Here is a 21,888-nt window from a genome sequence, read left to right on the forward strand (position 1 = left end):
CGCGGATATTATCCTCCGTATTTTCAACAGCCGTCACCGCTTTAAAGTCACAGTTCCTGCCGAGTGCTCTTAGCGCCCGTAAAAATTCAGCTGCAGACTCTCCTGGCTGTTGCGGGCGGGATCTTAGGAGGTGCCTGGTGTACATGTAATTTACCGGGCTGCGGTACTGCTGTTTCAGTAGGTTGATAGCGGCCTCGTACGTAGTCGTGTCCTGTATGAGTGCGTATACTCTCGGGCTTGCTTGGGCGTTCAGAAGTCTTAGTTTGGATCTCTGCGGGGCGCCGGATTCTTCCAGGTAGGATTCGAAGCAGTCCAGCCAGTGTTTGAAGTTGAGGGCTGCGTTTGCTGCCTGTGGGTTTAGATCCAGGTACGGTGGTTTGAGGGCTTGCAGCCAAGCCGGCTGGTGTGGCTGTGCTTCTGGGAGGGCTTCTGGCTGGCCAGTAGTAGACATCTTTAAAATTTAGTCAATAAAATTGATATACCTATCAATTCGTCCAATAAAAAGCGACGAGTTAGGAACGTAACTAAAGGTTTTTATTGACTAAATAACAGAGCCCACCCTCGTGGGTGATCGGGTCCAACAAGGAGGAATACCAGCCAGTCGACTACCTTTATACCTGGGCAGGTAGGTGGAGCCATGGGCGGAGTCGGAGGTGGTCAGCCCAGGTATAACAGCGCGACAAGAGGCGACCTCGTATCGTGATACAACAGTGATAACGGTGATAACAATACAACAGTGATAACTATAGTGTAACGATAAAAGTGGTTTACCACACTCCCGTTTCCCGTTCGCCATCCCCTGCCCGGACATGACCAGTGCCACGGTCATTAAATGTCTGAACGACCTCTTCACCCTGTTCGGTTTCCCCAGCTATATCCATAGCGACCGGGGCTCATCGTTTATGAGCGATGAACTCCGTCAGTACCTGCTAACTAGGGGTATTGCCACAAGCAGGACCACCAGTTACAACCCCCGGGGGAACGGACAGGTGGAAAGAGAAAATGCGACAGTTTGGAAGGCCGCCCTGCTAGCCTTAAAGTCTAGGGGCCTTCCAACCTCCCGCTGGCAGGATGTGCTCCCCGATGCGCTCCACTCTATTCGGTCACTGCTCTGCACTGCCACTAATGCCACCCCCCATGAGAAAATGTTTGTCTTCCCAAGGAAGTCCACATCGGGGACATCGCTACCGCCATGGCTGACGTCCCCAGGGCCGGTCCTACTGAGAAGACACGTGAGGACCCATAAAATGGACCCCCTGGTTGAGAGGGTCGACCTCCGCCACGCCAACCCCCAGTATGCTTACATTGCATACCCGGACGGGCGGGAGGACACAGTCTCCATAAGAGACCTTGCACCCTCGGGGGCCGCAGTAACCCACTACTCACTACCACCCCCCCCCACGATCCGATATCCAGCCCCAGCAGACGGCAGGCCTGGGCCCCGCGACCCACTCGACATCTACGAGGATGACACGCCTGTGCCACAGCCTACGCAGGACTCGACGCCGGAAGCTCCACTACCCCTGCCGTCGCCACGCCGATCACAGCGGCAGACAATACCTCCGGAGAGACTCCAATACACTAACCTTTAATACACTTCACCCCGCCGGACTCAATTTTAAACAAGGGGTGAATGTGGTAAACCACTGTTTGTATTCCACTGTGTACATGCCTGGACATGCCTCGGCTGACTCCTCCCACAAGTCCTAGTATAAAGGTGACTGCTCCCCAGCCCTTTGTATTTCTGGACCGGTCGACCACTCGAGGCAGACCTTCATTCTTTTGTTAATAAAAGCCTTTAGTTACTCTCTTAACTCTCAGTCTTTTATGAGTAATTGATAGCGCATCACTCTGTCTTAAAAATTTTCAAAAACTCAGCTTCCACTGCCCTTGAGGAAGAGAGTTCCAAAGACTCGCGACCCTCTGTGAGAAACAAAATTCTCCTCATCTCTGTTTTAAACAGTGACCCCTAGTTCTCGATTCCCCCACAAGAGGAAACACCCTCTCCACGTTCACCCTGTCCAGACCCCTCAGGATCTTATTGTTTAAAATAGTTATTTTATGTAATTTATAGTTACTTTAAAAATTTGATTCAAAGAAATGTATTTGAAGTTTGTTATGTTTTGGGGCTGAACTGTATTCATGGATTTGACAGGTCTTCCTGTCAAATCTATGAATAGAAATTCCCTGCTACGATTGGCTCTCCATGGCCCACGTGACCCCAGGGGACGCTTTGAACTAACTGCACCCCTGGGATACACAAGCACTGTGCGCCAACAGCTGGAAGAGGCCCAGGATCGGAATACAACGCGGGCACACAGCACAACAGCTGGCAGGCTAGGTAAGTGCAGGTCAGAGGCTTGCAACTGCAGGAAGCCTCTGACCCCAATTTCTGGGCCATAATGGCCCAGAAATTCGGGTCTCCACGGTTGAGTATGCACGGGGTACTCACTCGTAGGCCCAATGGAAGTGCCGGTTTCATAACATAAGAACATAAGTAGGAGGAGCAGGAGTAGGCCATACGGCCCCTCGGGCCTGCTCCGCCATTCAATAGGATCATGGCTGATTCGAACTTTGACTCACGTCCACTTCCCTGCCCTCTCCCTGTAACCCCTTATTCCTTTATCAGCTAGGAAACTGTCTATCTCCGTTTTAAATTTATTTAATGTCACAGCTTCCACAACTCTGAGGTAGCAGATTCCATAAATTTACTACCCTCTGAGTGAAGAAGTTTCTCCTCATCTCAGTTTTGAAAGAGCAGCCCCTTATTCTAAGATTATGCCCCCTAGTTCTAGTCTCACCTATCAATGGAAAAATCCTCACCGCATCCACCCAATCAAGCCCCCTCACAATCTTATATGTTTCAATAAGATCGCCTCTCATTCTTCTGAATTCCAATGAGTAGAGGCCCAATCTACTCAAACTTTCCTCACAAGTCAACCCCCTCATCTCTGGAATCAACCGAGTGAACCTTCTGTGAACTGCCTCAAGAGCAATTATAACTTTTCTTAAATATGGAAACCAAAACTGTACGCAGTATTCCAGGTGTGGCGTCACCAGTACCCTGTATAACTGCAGCATGACTTCCCTGCTTTTATACTCCATCCCCCTTGCAATAAAAGCCAAGATTCCATTGGCCTTCCTGATTACCTGCTGTACCTTCATACTAACCTTCTGTGTTTCATGCACCAGGACCCCCAGATCCCTTTGTACTGTAACACTTTGCAGTTTCTCTCCATTTAGATAATAACTTGCTCTTTGATTTTTTCTGCCAAAGTGCATAACCTCACACTTTCCAACATTATATTCCATCTGCCAATTTTTTGCCCACGCACTTCGCCTGTCTATGTCCTTTTGCAGGTTTTTTATGTCCTCCTCACTCACTGCTTTCCCTCCCATCTTTGTATCGTCGGCAAACTTGGATACGTTGCACTCGGTCCCTTCCTCCTAATCGTTAATATAGATTGTAAAGAGTTGGGGTCCCAGCACTGACCCCTGCGGAAAACCACTAGTTATTGATTGCCAACCCGAGAATGAACCATTTATCCCAACTCTCTATTTTCTGTTGGATAGCTAATCTTCCACCCATGCCAGTATATTGCCCCCAAACCCGTGATTTTTTATCTTGTGCAGTAATCTTTTTTGCGGCACCTTGTCAAATGCCTTTTGGAAGTCCAAATACACCACATCCACTGGTTCCCCTTTATCCACCCTGTTTGTTACGTCCTCAAAGAATTCGAGAAAATTTGTCAAACATGGCTTCCCCTTCGTAAAACCATGCTGACTCTGTCTGATTAAATTTTGCTTATCCAAATGTCCTGTTACTGCTTCCTTAATAATGGACTCCAACATTTTACCAACCACAGATGTTAGGCTAACTGGTCTATAGTTTACAGCCTTATGTCTGCCTCCCTTTTTAAATAAGGGCGTTACATTAGCAGTTTTCCAATCTGCAAGGACATTTCCTGAATCCAGGGAGTTTTGGAAAATTACCACCAATGCATCCACAATCCCTACCGTTACTTCTCTCAAGACCCTAGGATGCAAGCCATCAGGTCCAGGGGATTTATCCGCCTTTAGTCCCATTATCTTACTGAGTACCACCTCCTTAGTGATTTTAATCGTGTTTTGCTCCTCCGCCCCCTATAGCTCCCTGTTTGTCCAGTGTTGGGATATTTTTAGTGTCCTCTACTGTAAAGACTGATACAAAATATTTGTTCAGCGTTTTTGCCAACTCCATGTTCCCCACCACTAATTTTCTGGTCTCGACCTCTAAGGGAGCAACATTCACTTCAGCCACCCTTATTCTTTTTATATAGCTGTAGAAACTCTTGCTATCTGATTTTATATTTTTTGCTAGTTTAGTTTCATAATCTATCTTCGCTTTCTTAATTAATCTTTTAGTTATTCTTTGCTGGCTTTCAAATGCTTCCCCATCTTCTATCCTCCCACTAGATCTGGCTACTTTATATGCCCTTGTTTTCAGTCGGATACTATCCTTTACTACTTTACATAGCCACGGATGGCTGTCTTTTCTTTTATGCCCCTTTTTCCTCACTGGAATATATTTTTCTTGAAAGTTGTGAAATATCTCCTTGAATGTACACCACTGCTCATGTACCATCTTACACTTTAATCTATTTTCCCAGTCCACTTTAGTCAACTCTGCTCTCATACCTTCATAGACTCCTTTATTTAAGCTTAGTACGCTGGTTTGAGTTCCAAATCTCACCCTCCAACTGAATTTGGAATTCAAACAGGTTATGGTCACTCATTCCAAGGGGATCTTTTACTAGGACATTTTTAATTAATCCTGTCTCATTACACAGGACCAGATCTAAGATTGCCTGCCCCCTGATTGGTTCAGTTACATACTGCTCAAGGAACCCGTCCCTAATGCACTCTATGAACTCTTCCTCAAGGCTGCTCTGCCCAATTTGATTTGTCCAGTCAATATGAAAATTAAAATCCCCCATGATTATAGCTGTTCCCTAATTACAAGCCCCAACTATTTCCTGATTTATACTCGGACCAACAGAGTTGCAAATGTTAGGAGGCCTATAGACTACGCCCACTAGTGACTTTTTCCCCTTATTATTCCTTATCTCCACCCAAACTGTTTCACTATCCTGATCCTTTTACACAATATCATTTCTCACTATTGCAGTGATTCCATCCTTTATTAACATAGCCACCCCACCTCCCTTTCCATCCTGTCTGTCCTTCCTAATTGTCAAATACCCCTGGATGTTTAGTTCCCAGTCATGGTCACCTTGCAGCCATGTTTCTGTAACGGCCACCAGGTCATACTCATGTGTAGTTATGTGTACCATCAACTCGTCCATGTTTTTTTTACAAATGCTGCGTGCATTCAGATAAAGAACTTTTAAATATGTTATGTGACAATTTATTCCTGCTTTTGCCCCCTTTACTACTCTACCTTTATCTTTATACATTCTGTCCCTTCCTGACACGCTCTGGTTTTTAATTCCCCCACTGCTACCTTGCTCTATTGCCCTCTCCACTGACATTTTTATTTTTCGCTCTTTTGAAACCGCCCCGCCACTAATTAGTTTAAAGCTCTCTGTACAGCCCTAGTTATTCGATTTGCAAGGTTTCTAGTCCCAGCACTGGCCAAGTGAAGTCCATCCCAATGGAACAGCTCTCTCCCGTCCCAGTACTGGTGCCAGTGTCCCAAGAAGCAAAACCCATTTCTCCCACACCAGTCTTTGAGCCACGCACTTAACTCTCTGATTTTATTTACCCTAGCCAAATTTGCTCGTGGCTCAAGTAGTAATCCAGAGATTATTACCCTTGTGGTTCTGCTTTATAATTTGGCCCCTAGCTGCTCATACTCCCTCAGCAGAACCTCTTTCCTTGTCCTATTTCTGTTGTTGGTATCAACATGGACCACGACAACCGGATCCTCCCCCTCCCACTCCACGTTTCTCTCCAGCCCAGAGGAGATGTCCTTAACCCTGGCTCTGGGCAGGCAACACAGCCTTCAGGACTCTTGCTCTCGGCTGCAAAGAACCCTATATATCCCCCTAATGATACTATCCCCTACGACTACAACATTTCTTTTTACTCCCCCCCCACTTGAATGGCCCCTCGTTCCACGGTGCTGTGGCCAGGTTGCTCATCCTCCCTGCAGTCCCTGATCCTGTCCTCACAGGGAGTAAGAGCCTCGAACCTGTTGGACAAGAGCAAGGGCTGCGGCTCCTCCAACACTACCTCCTGGATCCCCGTACCTGCCTCACTCAGACACACCCTCCTGTCCCTGACCACGGAATGCATCTGAATTAGTTAATCTCATTGCTGTAACTACTTCCTGGAACACAGAGTCCAGGTAATACTCCCCCTCACTGATGTGTTGCAGTATTTCAAGCTCGGACTCCAGCTGATCAACACGGAGCCAGAGTTCCTCGAGCAGCCAACACTTACTGCAAATGTGATCACCGTGAGAATCAATGGTGTCCACCAGCTCCCACATATTGCAGCAGTAAAACATCACCTGCTCTGCCATTCTATGTAATTAATTAAATTTATTATTATTATTTTTAAATGCCCTCTGCCCCGATTCTAGATGATGAATATCACACCTCTATTTAATTGAACTTACCAACTTATAAAGGTTTTCAAAGGGAAGGAAAAGTACTCACCAACCAGCCAATCACCTACCAGCTTGGCTGTGATGTCACTTTTGAATTCTGACCTCCCTTTGGAATGTTGCCTGTTGAGCCTGTTTAGGCTGCCTCGCCTCACTGCTCCAACTCGACTCAACACCCACTGCTGCTCCCGGCTGCCTCGACTGGGCCTCGCCTCGCTGCTCCAACTCGACTCAACACCCACTGCTGCTCCCGGCTGCCTCGCCTTGCTGCTCCAACTCGACTCAACACCCGCTGCTGCTCCCGGCTGCCTCGACTGGGCCTCGCCTCGCTGCTCCGCCTCCGCGATGTCTGCTAATCTGGAGACCAAACTCCCAATGCACTGCGCATGCATGGGAAACCACCACTTCCGTTCCTCTGAATGCAGAGGTTCAGAGGTCGAATGCGTGCATGGAGAAGCTGCGCGTGCGCATCAAACTTAGCTTTCTTTTTACCGTTTTTTCCGTGAGGGTATGTCTGCAGAATTTAGAAATGTAAAAAGCAGGCGTAAGGCCTGCTTTTTACAAGGTAAGTGGTGAATTAATTAAATTTAGAACATTTTTTCCACAGGTTTATTATTTTTAAATACTTTAAAGCAAGGTAAGTTTATTTTTAGCCCCGTTAGAAGATAAAATAATTTTTTTCAAAAATTTAAGTTATTGTTTAGAATAGTTATTTCATGTAGTTTAGTTTATTTAAAAAATGTGATAGTTTTTAAAAATTTATTTGAAGGTTTAGTGCTATTTTGGGGCCGTAGTATTTATAAGTCTTGACAGCACTTCCTGTCAAGACTTATGAATGGAGCAATCCCTGCTCTGATTGGCTGCCCATGGTCCACGTGATCCCAGGGGATGCATCAAACTAACTGCGCCCCTGGGATACGCAAGCACTGCGCGCCAGCAGCTGGACCAGGCCCCGGATCGGAATCCCACGGGGTCCTACAGCTCAATGGCCGGCGCGCAAGGTAAGTGCAGGTCGGGGGCTTACACCCGCGCGAAGCCCCCCGACACGAATGTCTGGACCAAAACAAGAATTCAATTTTTTGAAAAAATTAATTACGGTTTCTAACGGGGCTAAAAATAAACTTACCTTTCTTTAAAGTATTTAAAAATAATAAACCTGTGGAAAAATGTTTTAATCTTACTTAATTCACCACTTACCTTGTTAAAAGCAGGCCTTGCGACTGCTTTGGAAAAGGGTAGCTCCTGGAGACTTACCCTCCCGGAGAAACCTGCAAAAAAGAAGGAAGTTCACAGCATACGTGCTGCCACTCCAGCACATGCGTTCGACCCGTGAATCCCTTCCTTTAAGGGAACGGAAGTTCCGGTTTCCCACGCATTCGCAGTGCATGCACGAAACCGGCCCTTTCGTTGGGCCTACATGTGCGTACCCCATGCGTACTCACCCGTGGGGACCAGAAGTTCTGGTCCTATATATATATATATATATATATAGATAGGTTTCAATCAAGTCAGCTCTTACTCTTCTAAACTCCAGTGGATACAAGCCTAGCCTGTCCAAGCTTTCCTCATAAGACAACCCGCCCATTCCAGGTATCAGTCTAATAAACCTTCTCTGAACTGCTTCCAACGCATTTACATCCTTCCTTAAATAAGGAGACCAATACTGTACACAGTACTCCAGATGTGATCTCACCAATGCCCTGTATTACTAAGGCATAACCTCCATACTTTTGTATCGATCTGTGACTTCGGGTGATGTTTGAGTGAATATAAAATAAAGAATACAATCAGCCGATGGGTTTATTAGTCCTGGGCTCAGATATCTGAGGAAGTCCGTGTGGAGCCGGTGGGAAATGGAAACAGCGTCTCTGCTCGCTATTTACAAACAACCCGTAAACCCGTTCTTTGACAAATACCGACCAGTGGGAATCTTCCCCAAACCATTGCTGCTCTCACTATACACACGGACACAGAGACACTGTCACTGTGATAGGACTCCTTCACATGGGGGCAGTGAGTGGACTGCTGATCGTGTCCAGTCAGTACATTGACCATTAAAAGGGGTATTTAAGGGGAGGTGACACTTCTCCAGTGAAGATTCGATATCAAACGGAAAATACAGACCTGAACCCTGGGTCTGAGCGGAATCCTCGCCGGGTGGAATATTCTCAATCTCTTCATAAATTTCTTGGTACAAACCAGCAGGTGACTCCCTGCCGTGAGTGACAGCACCTGTTGGAGCGAGGGCGGGGAGATTAACATTTTGATTCACTCAACGCGCGTTTCACAGGAATTCATCTGCAAATAAATCCAAATAACAGATATCGTGATAGTCAAGGGTCAGAATCAGTTAGCGTGAATGTGGAGGAGTTTAGTTGTGTGTGTGATTCCCTGTGTGTGTCTGTGTCTCTGTACAGACACATGTTCACCTCCAGCAGACTGCGGCCAGTTGTATTGACCTCGGGAAGACGGGATGAGGGGGTATCAGGAGAAATGAACTCCAGTTGGTCGCTCGGTTACGGGGCCACACGGGGAGTTCAGCTGAAGAGAAGCTGGGTGAAGTTGACTGATCTCTGCAGAGAGCATCAGTTTGGAAGCACAAGTGAGGAGCTGATGGTTCTTTGGCATGTCCTGTCAGTGTGAGAGGAGCCTTGCTGTGTACACGGAGCACGAGTGTGTTGGGTGGGTGAGATATGTGTGGAAATGTTGTGTTGGGAGGTAGAGTAATCACCGGAGAATGCAGAAAGTCCTATAAAACTGTCACTTCTCAAAAAGGTGGAGAACCCTGTCAAAGAGTTCGAGATTGGGCATCCGGACCCAGAAACTGAAGGGGTGGAACGGATACCCAATGGATAAAGGAAGAATAACAGACCAATCAATAAATAGAGATTACAGAGAACGGGTGAGGCCATCGAGGAATTTGAAAACAAGGATAAGAATTTTGAAATCAAGGCGCTGCTTAACCGGGAGCCAATATCCGTCGTATGGAAAAGTGCAATTAACTGGAGACTCGCCAGGATATGAAGCGATCGGAGATCAAGCGTTAGTTCAGCGGTAAGATTTCTGCCTCACCTCTTCTTGTTGCCTTTCTCTGTATTACCGCCATCAGTGCGATCAGCTCACAGATTAGAAGTACCCCGAGGGTTATGCAGGTGGCAACAGGGATGGAGGTGGTTTTACCTCCCTGTCCTAATCACAAGATTGCAGAAAGATTTAACAGACACAGTCCGCCTTATATTTTAAAAATGTTCCAGTCAATTTGAAAGCGCTCACGTTATCTTCAGAAATTAACAAAACAAAGAACATGATAAAAACACCAATACCACTAATAATAGTACTATTGATGGAAAGTACCTGCAGGTGTGGACGGAGAAGCAGTAGGAGGCAAATCGAGTCCTGTGGAATATATTGTACAAACATTTCATCAACTTCAAACATTAGGATTTTACATTAAAAATATAAACGTTGTTTTAAATTTCTGAAATCCATGAGCCATGTTACCAGAACAAATCACACTGGCATCTTCCTTGTGAGCACAGTCATGTTGACCTGGCGGTGAGGAACGACAGTCGCACAGAAAGGATTCACTTCCGGTGCACTTCACCTCATCCAGCCAGATAAGACCGGCACCCTGGGCAATTACGGCCCCTCCTGCGGCCAATAGAGCGGGGCCGCAACCCAGCTGTCTGCAGACAACATTGGCATCGGCCATATCCCAGGAGTCATCACACACCGTGCCCCAGCTGTTATTGGACAATATCTCCACTCTCCCGGTGCAGTTGGTGTTGCCTCCAACCAGGCGCAACAGTTGTCCCGAGTCTATCAAAGAGAATCATTTATTGTTATTTATTTAGTAGAAGCCTGGAATACAAGTCAGATAGTTTGTATAACGAAGAGGAGGAAGCACCTAGTGAATGTTCATGTTTAGCACGAGGTTCTCGAACACAGACCCTTGAACTGTGGGATCTCTCCGGCACTTTGGCTTCTGTTGAGAAGAGAAATATGCTGACTGTATTGGACAGCAATGTTTGAAATGACACCCGCACATTGAGAGTTTCCTTGTGTTACCTGAACAAACAACACCCGCATCCTCCCCGTGATGACAGTTGTGTTCGCCCCAAGGGTCTGACTGACACTGCCAAAGGGTCGACTCGTGTGATTTACATTCCATCTCATCGAGCCAAATGGGTCCGGATCCCGCTCCGAATGACCGAATGTTATACTCAATAGATATGAGGGGGCCGCACTGTAACTGTTTACAGATCACTTCTGCATCATGTTGATCCAGTTTATCCGAGCACACTGTTCCCCAGGTCCCATTGTAGAACACTTCCACTCTTCCCTCACAGCGATGCTGTCCTTTCACCAGCCGCATCTCTTTGTGCTCTGTCAATGAAACAAGAAATATCCAGGTGGTTCGATTGATAACCCGCTTTGGGTTCATACTGCACAACACATGTTGCACCGGTGTTGGTAATTATTTCAGAAATACATCTACATTCTAAACACATAAGAAAGAAGAGTGAACACGGATGTCAAAATGAAAGGTCATACTTGACCAATGTTATTGAATTATTTGAAGAATTTACAGAAAGAGTAGACGAGACTAAAGCAGTAGGTGTAATATGCGTGGATTTTCTAAAGGCATTCGATAATGTACCACATTGTAGAATCATGACTAAGGCCAGAGCATGTGGAGTCAGTGGAGAAGTAGCAGAATGGATAGCTAGCTGGATACCAAACAGAAAACAGAGAGTAGGGGTTAAAGGTCGTTACTCAGACTGGTGGAAGGTGGGACGTGGTCTTCCACAGGGACCGGTGTTGGGGCCACTGCTGCTCATCATTTGCATTAACAATTTGCACTTGGGAATCGGAAGTAGAATTTTAAAGTTTACAGGTGGCAGCAAATTAGGAGGTATGGTTAATACTGAGGAAGACTGCGACAAAATACAAGAAGAATTAATAAACGGGCAGAATGGGCATTTTATTGGCAAATTAATTTTAATATAGGTAACTATGAGGTGGTGCATTTTGGTACGAGGAAGACATAGGCCACATTATCCTTGGAAGAAGGGAGAAGATAAAATATGAGAGTAAACTAGCAAATAATATAAAAACACAGTAAGAGCATCTACAGGTATATAAAAAGGAAAAGAGTAATTAAAATAAACATTGGTCCCTAAGAGGATGAGACTGGGGAATTAATAATGAGAAATAGAGAAATGGTAGAGACTCTAAATAATTATTTTGGATGAGTTTTCACGGTAGAAGACACTAAAAACACCCCAATGATAATAGATTATCAAGGGGCTATAGGGATGGAGGAACGTAAATCAATCTCTATCACTAGAGAAAAAGTACTAGGCAAACTAATGGGGCTAAAGGCCGACAATCCCCTGGACCTGATGGCCTGTATTCTAGGGGCTTAAAAGAAGTGGCTGCAGAGATAGCAGATGCATTGTTTGTAATGTGCCAAAATTCCCTGGATTCTGGAGAGGTCCCAGCGAATTGGAAAACTGCAAATGTTTCATTATTCAAGAAAGGTGGGAGACAGAAAGCAGGAAGCTATAGGCCAGTTCGCCTAACATCTGTCGTTGGGAAAATGCTGGAATCTATTATTAAGGAGTTAATAGCAGGACATTTAGAAAATCATAAGACAATCAAGCAGGGTCAACATGGATTTATGAAAGGCAAATCGTGTTTGACAAACGTTTAGAGTTCTTTGAGGATGGAACAAACAGGGTGGATAAGGGGAAACCAGTAGGTGTAATGTATTTGGATTTCGAGAAGGCATTCGATAAGTTGCCACATAAAAGGTTACAGCACAAAATACGAGCGCACGGGGCTGGGGGTAATGGGCCAGAAATTCCAGAACGGGGCTTGCAGCGCGTGCAAGCCCCGTATTTGCACTTACCCCGCGCTCCTGCCGATCAGCTCCAGGGACGCCTGCACTTCCAGAAACTGAAGCAAGAATCCCGGGCAGCGTATGACGTCACGCCGCCCAGGAGCGCAGCCAGCGCGGACCCAGGAGCGTGCAGTGTAAGTGAGACACGCCCCTTGAGGTCTCAGTTTCACTGGACACGCCCCCAATGTTTCTGTCAAGCTGCTTTGCTTTTTTACATGCAAAGCAGCAGTTTAAATAGGTTTTTGGAAGTTTTTTGAAGATTTTGGTAACTTTTATAAACTTTTTAAAATGTTTACATTATTTTGAGTAATCTGAAGTAGTTTTAAAGAGAATTAAAGCAATTTAAAGACTTTTAAAAGCCCTAAAAGAATTTTTTTAATTCCATTTATTTATTTAGCAATGTCGTCGTCATACGTGTCTTCACACTGTTCCCTTTGGGGAACTGTATGAAGTGGTGGAAGGATTTATGGCCGTGATTAACGCTCATTCCGTGACCGTAGCCATCTTTGAACCAGCCATTAGGGCGGTTAGTCCTATGGCGGGAGGGTTTTACGGGCTCCCACAAGCTATACAAGGAGGGGGGGCCACCCACACCCACGGACGCAAATATCCCACTGGATGTCAACCCAGAATTTAGAGCCGGAGCTCCGACTCCACTTGCCGGGACTGTCTGGAGCGGGGTTCGAAACCCTATCCTGATCTGGCCCAGCGGCAGGGATCCTACCGCTATGACAAAGGCCCAATCCGATTAGCAACGTGAAATGGCAGCATAGGGCTCCAGTCACGGGGAGGGAAAAGGCGCAGGAAACATATGGGTGTCACCTTTTGTGCGGAGTGGGCCTTTTGCGTAGCAGTAAGCATCCCCGCCGCTGGGCCAGAAGGAGTAGGGTTTTGAACCCCACTCCAGACAGTCCCGGCAAGTGGAGTCGGAGCTCCAACTTTAAATTCTGGGTGGACATCCAGCGGGATACTTGCGTCCGTGGGTGTTGGTGGCCGCCCCCCCCCCCCTCAGATGGGTTGTGGGAGCCCGTAAAACCCTCCGGCCATAGGACTAACCACCCTAATGGCTGGTTCAAAGATGGTTACGGTCACGGAATGAGCGTTAATCACGGCCATAAATCCTTCCACCACTTCATGCAGTTCCCCAAAGGGAACAGTGTGAGGATACGTCCGATGATGACCTCTTGCGCAATGCACCTCCTTGGACCCTCAGTCGCAGATGCGAGGGGGCAAGTCGTGCAAGTGTTAAATTTTTTATTTTATTGACATGTAAAATGTTGGCCCAATAATTCCCTTCCAAATGCGCTAGTACGGTCGGGGTACTTACGCATCTGGCCGGATGAAATGCCGGTTTTCAGCATGCACAGTGCATGTGGGGAAAACCGGCATTTCCTGTCCTCTGAACGAAGGGGTTCAGAGGCAGAACGCGTGCGACTGCACATGCAGCGCGTGCGCAGTATAATTCGCCGCTTTCATTAATGCTTTCAGTGAGGTCCAGTCATTACAACTTACACATGAAAAAAGCATGGGTACAGTTGCTACAGAGGCTGCGGAGGAAGATATTTCTTATCGTGGAGCTTCTGAAAGTATGTATGTCTGTATATATTCCTTTGCGTGTTATGTATATATTCCTTTACTTATGTGTATGAATGTATTATTTAATTATGACTTTCAGAGAAAGTAACTTATTGGAAAATCATAATTAAAAACATACATTCATAGTAAAGGAATATAAAACATACATACATATACGTAAAGGAATATATGTGGACATACATACATAACTCATTCTCACATTCCATTCACACAGCCACAATTGCTCCTTCTACCTACCGTTCTGAAAACCCTTTAAAAAAAAAAAATTTTTAACTTTAAAACTTACTTAAAATTTCTTAAAATAACTTCCCTCCCTTTCCCAAACAAAAATATTGCATTTCAAAAACTCCACGATAAAATATATCTTCCTCCGCAGCCAATGAACCACTTTACACTTGCTTTTTTTCAGTGTAAGTTCTGAGGACTTACCCTCACGGATTTCATGAATGAAATCCACGAAGTTCACTGCGCAAGCGCTGCCTGTGCAGTCGCACGCGCTCGAGGTCTGGAAATGCCGGCGTTCCCCGCATGCGCTGTTCCTGCTGAACGCCGGCATTTCCAACGGCCAGAAGCGTGAGTACCCCGAGCGCACTCACGCTTCTGGCCTGGAATTTCTGGCCCAATATATTGGCAAGGATAGAGGATTGGCTAACTAACAGAAAACAGAGTGTCGGGATAAATGGCTAATTTTGCAGTTGGCAATCCGTAACTAGTGGGGTGCTACAGGGATCAGTGCTGGAGCCTCAACTATTCACAATCTATATTAATGACTTGGATGAAGGGACCGAGTGTACTGTTGGTTTTCTGATGATACAAAGATAGGTGGGTTAGCAAGTTGTGAGGAGGACACAAAGAGACTGCAAAGGGAGATAGAGAGGTTAAGTGAGTGGGCAAAACATTGGCAGATGGGGTATAAGGTGGGAAAATGTGAGGTTATCCACTTTGGAACAAGGAATGAAAAATCAAGTTATTATTTAAATGCAGCGAGACTACAAAATGCTGCGGTACAAAGGGATCTTGGGGTCCGAGTACATGAAACACAACAGGTTAGCATGCAGGTATAGCAAGTAACTAGGAAGACAAATGGAATGATGATCTTTTTTGCAAGGGGTATGGAGCATAAAAGTAGGGAAGTTTTGATGCAACTTTACAGGGCACTGGTGAGACCGCACCTGGAGTACTGCGTACAGTTTTGGTCTCCATATTTAAGGAAGGATATACTTGCATTGGAGGCAGTGCAGAGAAGGTTCACTAGGTTGATTCCTGGGATGAAGTAGTTGATGTATGACGAAAGGTTGAGCAGATTGGGCCTATACTCATTGGAGTTTAGAAGAATGAGAGGTGATCTTATTGAAACATATAAGATTCTGAGGGGGATTGAACAGATGGATGCGGGGAGGATGTTTCCACTGATGGGTGAGACGAGAACTAGGGGGCATAATCTTAGAATAAGGGGCTGCTGTTTCAAAACTGAGATGAGGAGAAACTTCTTCACTCAGAGGGTAGTAAATCTATGGAATTTGCTACCTCAGAGAGCTGTGGAAGCTGCGACATTAAATAAATTTGAAACGGAGATAGACAGTTTCCTAGCTGATAAGGGTATTAACGGTTATGGGGAGTGGGCAGGGAAGTGGACGTGAGTCTAGGTTCGGATCAGCCATGATCCTATTGAATGGAGGAGCAGGCCCGAGGGGCCGTATGGCCTAGTCCTGCTCCTACTTCTTATGTTCTATGTCATTCTCTGTAATATCTCCTGTCTGAAGCATTGCTAATAACACTGCAGAAAATGAGCAGGTTGAAAGCGCCCTTACCTGAACACATCATCCTTACATCTTCTTTATGAGCACAGTCGTGGTTACCCCACGGTGCTGAGGGACATTCCCACAGAAAAGATTCGTCACCCGAACAGTTCAGTTCATCCAACCAAACTGGGCCTGAGCCTGGTCCACAAGCAGCAGGAAGTTCCACGTCCAATGCATTTCCACAACCCAGCTGTTTGCAAACCACGTTAGCGTCGGCCAGGTCCCAGGAATCATCACAAACTGAACCCCAGGTCCCATTGTAATAAACCTCCACTCGCCCAGCACATGGGCTTCCACCGGCGGACAGCCTTAACTGCACGTGACCTGTTGGAGAACAATACAGGAGGATTATACTTCCAATACACATGAACCTCATCACTCAATCCAACCCATTGTATCCTCTCCAGCCGAAAAATTCTGACCTTTTAAAGCGGCTGTGACAGATAAATGAAACTATACAACTGAACATCTGTCTACTCTTCCATATTATATAGGATGCACAGCAGAGAAATGTTTAAGATATTCCTGCTACCTCTGGCTGCTGGGATTCATTGTCTCCAGTTCCCTCATTTTTTTCGAATCTTGTGCACATTGTTGTTCAGGCAATTGAACGTGTTTTTACTAATCGTTTCACTTCCTCTATTTTTAACAGTCATTTTATGCTCATGTTCTATAATTGTATCTGCTCCTTGTTAGGTTTTGTCACCCGTATTCATTACCTTGCTTGACATTTACTCTCATCTCCTACTTCATTTATGTTTAGCCCATGTTCATTTCGTTTATACACAGTACACTGAAACCCACCCCAGTATAACTCCAGCTCATCTGTCTACACTGATATGCTGCACAATGGAGCTGATTTGCAACCACGTGATCCGTCCCTAAACATCTCAGCCTGTCCACCTTTAAGCCGCCCTCTTGAAATCTACCCTCTGACCAAGCTTTTAGACACCCTTTCTAAAATCTCCTTGTTGGGCTCTGTGTCAGTTTCCAGTCTGATTGCGCTCTTGGGAAACGCCTTGCGACGTTTGTCTTTGTTAAAGGAGCAAATCAATGCAACTTATCGTTGTTGATGTTTCTCCCTTCAGCCCGTGTCCTCTTGCTTTGCTCTCACCCACTGAGTTAAATAACTGGTGTAGAGACACCGAGGAACAAGTGACCAATATTACCACTTTTCTCAGCAGATTAGATATTCCCCTTGATGGTTCTGTAAAATTGAACCATTTGTTCACCTGAACACAGGACCCCTACGCCGATGCTGTCATTGAGAGATGGATTCAATGTGAATGAGCTGCAGTTCCGGAGCTGAGACTCGTTTCCTTCACACTGGACATCATTCACCCACACGGGCCCTTCACTCTCTCCGTACTTTGAAGAGTTATAAGCGGCTATCGCAGAGCCGCAGCCCAGCTGTCTGCAGACCACATTGGCATCGTTTAGGTCCCAGAGGTTGTCCCGCACTCTCCCCCAGCTGCCGTTGTAGTAAATCTCCACTCGCCCGTCACAGCGGCTTCCCCCATTAGTCAGTCTCGGCGGCCAACCTTCATCTACAAAAAGAAACACATTGAGAGCAACACAGAAACATAGAAACGTAGAAGATAGGAGCAGGAGTAGGCCATTCGGCACCCCGAGCCTGCTCCGCCATTCAATGACATCATGGCTGATCATCCAAACTCAGTATCCTGTCTCTGCTTTCTCCCCATAGCCCTTGATCCCTTTAGCCTTAAAAATATATCTAAATCCTTCTTGAATATATTTAGTGAATTGGCCTCAACTACCTTTTCTAGTAGTAGAGAATTCCACAGGTTCACCACTCTCTGGGTGAAGAAATTGCTCCTCATCTCTGTCCTAAATGGCTTACCCCTTATCCTTAGACTGTGTCCTCTGGTTCTGGACACCCCCGCCATTGGGAACATCCTTCCTGCATCTAGTCTGTCTAGTCCTGTTAGAATTTTGTAATTTTCAATGATATCCCCTCTAATTCTTCTGAACTCCAGCGAATATAAGCCCAATCGACACAATCTCTCCTGATACGTCATTCCTGTCATCCCAGGTATCAGTCTGGTGTATCTTCATTGCTCTCCCTCCATGGCAAGAACATCCTTCCTCAGATAAGGCGACCAAAACTGCACACAATACTCAAGGTGTGGTCTCACCAAGGCCCTGTACAACTGCAGCAAGACATCCTTGCTCCTGTTCTCGAATCCTCTCGCTATGAAGGCCAACATACCATTTGCCTTCTTAACCGCCTGCTGCACCTGCATGCTTACCTTCAGCGACTGGTGCACAAGGACACCCAGGTCTCGTTGCACTTCCCCTTCTCCCAATCTATTGTTGTTCAGATAATAATCTGCCTTCCTGTTTTTGCCACCAAAGTGGACAACCTCGCATTTATCCACATTATACTGCATCTGCCATGCATCTCCCCAATAACTCAACCTGTCCAAATCATACTGGAGTTTCTCGGCATCCTCCTCACAGGACACACGCCCACCCAGCTATGTGTCGTCTGCAAACTTGGAGATATTACATCTAGTTCCCTCGTCTAGATCATGAATATATATTGTGATTAGCTGGGGTCCTAGCACCGATCCCTGCGGTACCCGACTAGTCACTGCCTGCCACTCAGAAAAAGACCCATTTATTCCAACTCTTTGCTTCCTGTCTGCCAACCAGTTCTCTATCCATGTCAGAAACTTACCCCCAATCCCATGTGCTTTAACTTTACACGTTAACCTCTTATGCAGGTCCTTATCGAAAGCCTGCTGAAACTCCAATACACCACATCCACTGGTTCTCCCTTATCTATTCTACCAGTTATATCCTCAAAAAAATTCCAGTAGATTAGTCAAGCACGATTTACCTTTTGTAAATCCATGTTGACTTTGTCCAGTCCTGTCACTGTTTACCAAGTGCTCTGCTATTACATCTTTTATAATGGACTCGAGCATTTTGCGCACTACTGATGTCAGGCTTACTGGTCTATAATTCTCGGTTTTCGCTCTACCACCTTTATTAAATAGTGGGGTTACATTAGCTACCCTCCAATCTTCAGGAACTGTGCCAGAGTCTATAGAATTTTGGAAGATGATCAGCAATGCATCTACTATTTCTGGGCTACTTCCTTAATTACCCTAGGATGTAGATTATCAGGCCCTGGGGATTTATCGGCCTTCAATCACGTCAATTTCCCTAATACCATTTCCCTACAAATACTGATTTCATTCAGTTCCTCCCTCTCATTCGACCCTATTTTCCTCGACATCTCAGGGATGTTATTTGTGTCCTCCTTTGTGAAGACAGAACCAAAGTATGTATTTAATTGTTCAGCCATTTATTTGTTCTGCATTATAAATTCGCCTGGTTCTGACTGCAAAGGACCTATGCTTGACTTCACCAATCTTTTTCTCTTTACATATCTATAGAAGCTTTTACAGTCAGTTTTTATGTTCCCTGAAAGCTTACTCTCATATTATATTGCCTTCCTCTTACTTCTCACCTTTGTCCTCCTTTGGTGAATCCTAAAATGCTCCCAATCCTCATGTTTGCTGCTTTTTCTTGCCAATGTATATGTCCTCTCCTTGGATCTTATGCTATCCCTAATTTCCCTTGTTAGCCATGGTTGCACCACCTTTTTTGTTTTATTTTTATGCCAGACAGTGATGAACAAATTCTATACTTCATCCATGCGATCTTTAAATGTTTGCCATTGCCTCTCCACCGTCAACCCGTTAAGAAACGTTCCCCAATCAATCCTAGCCAGTTCGCGCATCATACCATCGTAGTTTCCTTTATTTAAATTCAGGACCCTAGTCTCTGTGTCAACTATTTCACTCTCCATCTTAAATGAAAAACTATCATATTATGATCGCTCCTCCCCAAGGAGCCTCGCACAACAAAATTGCTAATCAATCCTTCCTCATTACCTGATATCCAGTCTAAGATGGCCTGATCTCTAGTTGGTTCCTCGACATGTTGGTCCAGGAAACCATCTCGTATACACTCTAGGAATTCCGCCTCCACAATTTTGTTACTAATTTGGTTATCCCAATCTATATCTAGATTAAAGTCAACCATGATAACTGCTGTGCCCTTATTGCACGCATCTCTAATTTCCTGTTTAATGCCATCCCCAACCTCAGCATTGCTGTTTGGGGGTCTCTATACAACTCCCACTAACGTTTTCTGCCCCTTGGTATTTCTCCACTCCACCTATACAGATCCCACATCATCAGAGCTAATATCCTTCCTTACTATTTTGTTAATCTCCACTTTAACCAGCAATGCTACACAACCTCCTTTTCCTTTTTGCCTGTCCTTCCTGAATATTGAATACCCCTGGATGTTGAATTCCCAGCCTTGGTCACCCTGGAGCCATGTCTCCGTAATCCCAATTATATCTTATCGGTTTACATCTATTTATGCAGCTAATTCATCCACTTTATTATGAATGCTCCTCGCATTAAGACACAAAGCCTTCAGGCTTGTTTTTTAGCACTCTTAGTCCTTTTAGAATTATTATTTACTGTGGCCCTGTCTGATTTGCACACTTGATTTCTCTGCCTTCCACTTTTGCTTTTCTCCTTCCTGGTTTGCTTCTATCGTTGCTTCCCTTTCCTCTGTCTCCCTGCACAGGTTGGCAACCCCCTGGCATTTTAGTTTAAACCCTCCCCAACAGCACTAGCAAACACTGCCCCTAGAACATCGGTCCTTGTCCTGCCCAGGTGCAAACTGTCCAGTTTGTACTGGTTCCACCTCATGCAGAACCGGTTCCAATGTCCCAGGAATTTGAATCACTCCCCCTTGCACCATTCCTCTAGCCACGTATTCATCTGAAATATCCTTATGTTTCTACTCTGACTAGCACGTGGCACTGGTAGCAATCCTGAGATTACTAGCTTTGAGGTCCTATATTTAAATTTACCTCCTAACTCCCTATATTCAGCTTTTAGGACCTCATCCCGTTTTTTACCTATAGCGTTGATACCTATATGCACCAGTACAGCTGGCTGTTCACCCTCCCCCTCCAGGATGCCCTGCAGCCGCCCCGAAACATCCTTGACCCTTGCACCAGGGAGGCAACATACCATCCTGGAGCCCCATTTGCGGTCGCAGAAATGCCTATCTATTCCCCTTACAATAGAATCCACTATTACTGTAGCTCTCCCACTCTTTTTCCTCCCATCCTGTGCAGCAGATCCACCCGTGCTGCCAGGAAGTTGGCTACTTCTGCCTTCCCCCGATATGCCAACTCCCTCAACAATATCAAAAGTGGTTAATCTGTTTGAGAGAGGAATGGCCACAGGGGACCCCTGCCCTACCTGCCTGCGCCTACTACTCTGCCTGGCGGTCACCCATTCGCTTCCTGCTTGTGCAGCCTTTACCTGCGGTGTGACCAACTCCCTGAACATGCTATCCACTATGTCCTCAGCATCGTGAATGCTCCAGTATGTATCCATTGCAGCTCCAGCGCTACAATGCGGTCTGTCAGTAGCTGCAGCTGGATACACTTCCCGCACACATGGTCATCAGTAACACAGGAAGTGTCCCTGATTCCCACATAGTGCAGGAGGAGCATGCCATGGGGCCGAGCTGTGCTGCCATGAATGACCCTTTTTTAATTCAAATTAAATTAATTCAAATGAATACCACTAATTAAAAGAAAATTGAATGATATACTCAAGGGCCCTTGTTTACTAGGACTCCCCACTACACAACAGAGCCCTTAGAAACTATAACCAGAAAAATTAAGTTTGGAAACTGAAACAACGGTTAAACTGAGCCAAAATATCCCATAATTAACTAACTCTCACCCGGACAGTTATTATAAATTTTAATGATTAAATTCCTGTAATAATTACCCACAAGACTTGTAGGCAGATCCTCTCCCCCATTACCTTTTCTCAGTGAATTGAGTTTAGAGAGACGCCGAGCAGCTTCCGGAGGCTAATCTGGGGAAAGGGGTTAAAAACAAA

The 21,888-nt window shown here is 45.6% G+C and overlaps 1 protein-coding gene across 1 annotated transcript; it reads right to left on the reverse strand.

The window, feature by feature from the left end:
* Nucleotides 1–8,113: 8,113 nt before the first annotated feature.
* LOC147098117 (scavenger receptor cysteine-rich domain-containing protein DMBT1-like) lies at nt 8,114–20,531 on the reverse strand. Its single transcript, XM_085971337.1, has 8 exons — nt 17,146–20,531; nt 15,923–16,237; nt 10,679–10,996; nt 10,518–10,595; nt 10,112–10,429; nt 9,965–10,006; nt 9,683–9,799; nt 8,114–8,842 (listed from the first exon to the last, which is right to left on the reverse strand). Exons 1-8 carry the CDS (start codon nt 17,579–17,581, stop codon nt 8,592–8,594), a joined length of 1,875 nt encoding a protein of 624 aa, XP_085827463.1. The 5' UTR covers nt 17,582–20,531; the 3' UTR covers nt 8,114–8,591.
* Between the last annotated feature and the right edge of the window lie 1,357 nt (nt 20,532–21,888).

The sequence above is a fragment of the Somniosus microcephalus genome, chromosome 30, assembly GCF_052327205.1.
Source record: "Somniosus microcephalus isolate GS21.2 chromosome 30, FLI_Smic_1.0, whole genome shotgun sequence".
Lineage (NCBI taxonomy): Eukaryota > Metazoa > Chordata > Chondrichthyes > Squaliformes > Somniosidae > Somniosus > Somniosus microcephalus.

Coding starts and splice junctions, on each gene's coding strand:
- LOC147098117 (XM_085971337.1), bottom strand. CDS start 17,581: ATGATCAGCCATGATGTCATTGAATGGCGGAGCAGGCTCGGGGTGCCG. Junction 10,430..10,517: donor TAAACATGAACATTCACTAG/GTGCTTCCTCCT, acceptor TCTCTTTGATAG/ACTCGGGACAACTGTTGCGC. Junction 8,843..9,682: donor GAGAAAGGCAACAAGAAGAG/GTGAGGCAGAAA, acceptor TCGCTCCAACAG/GTGCTGTCACTCACGGCAGG.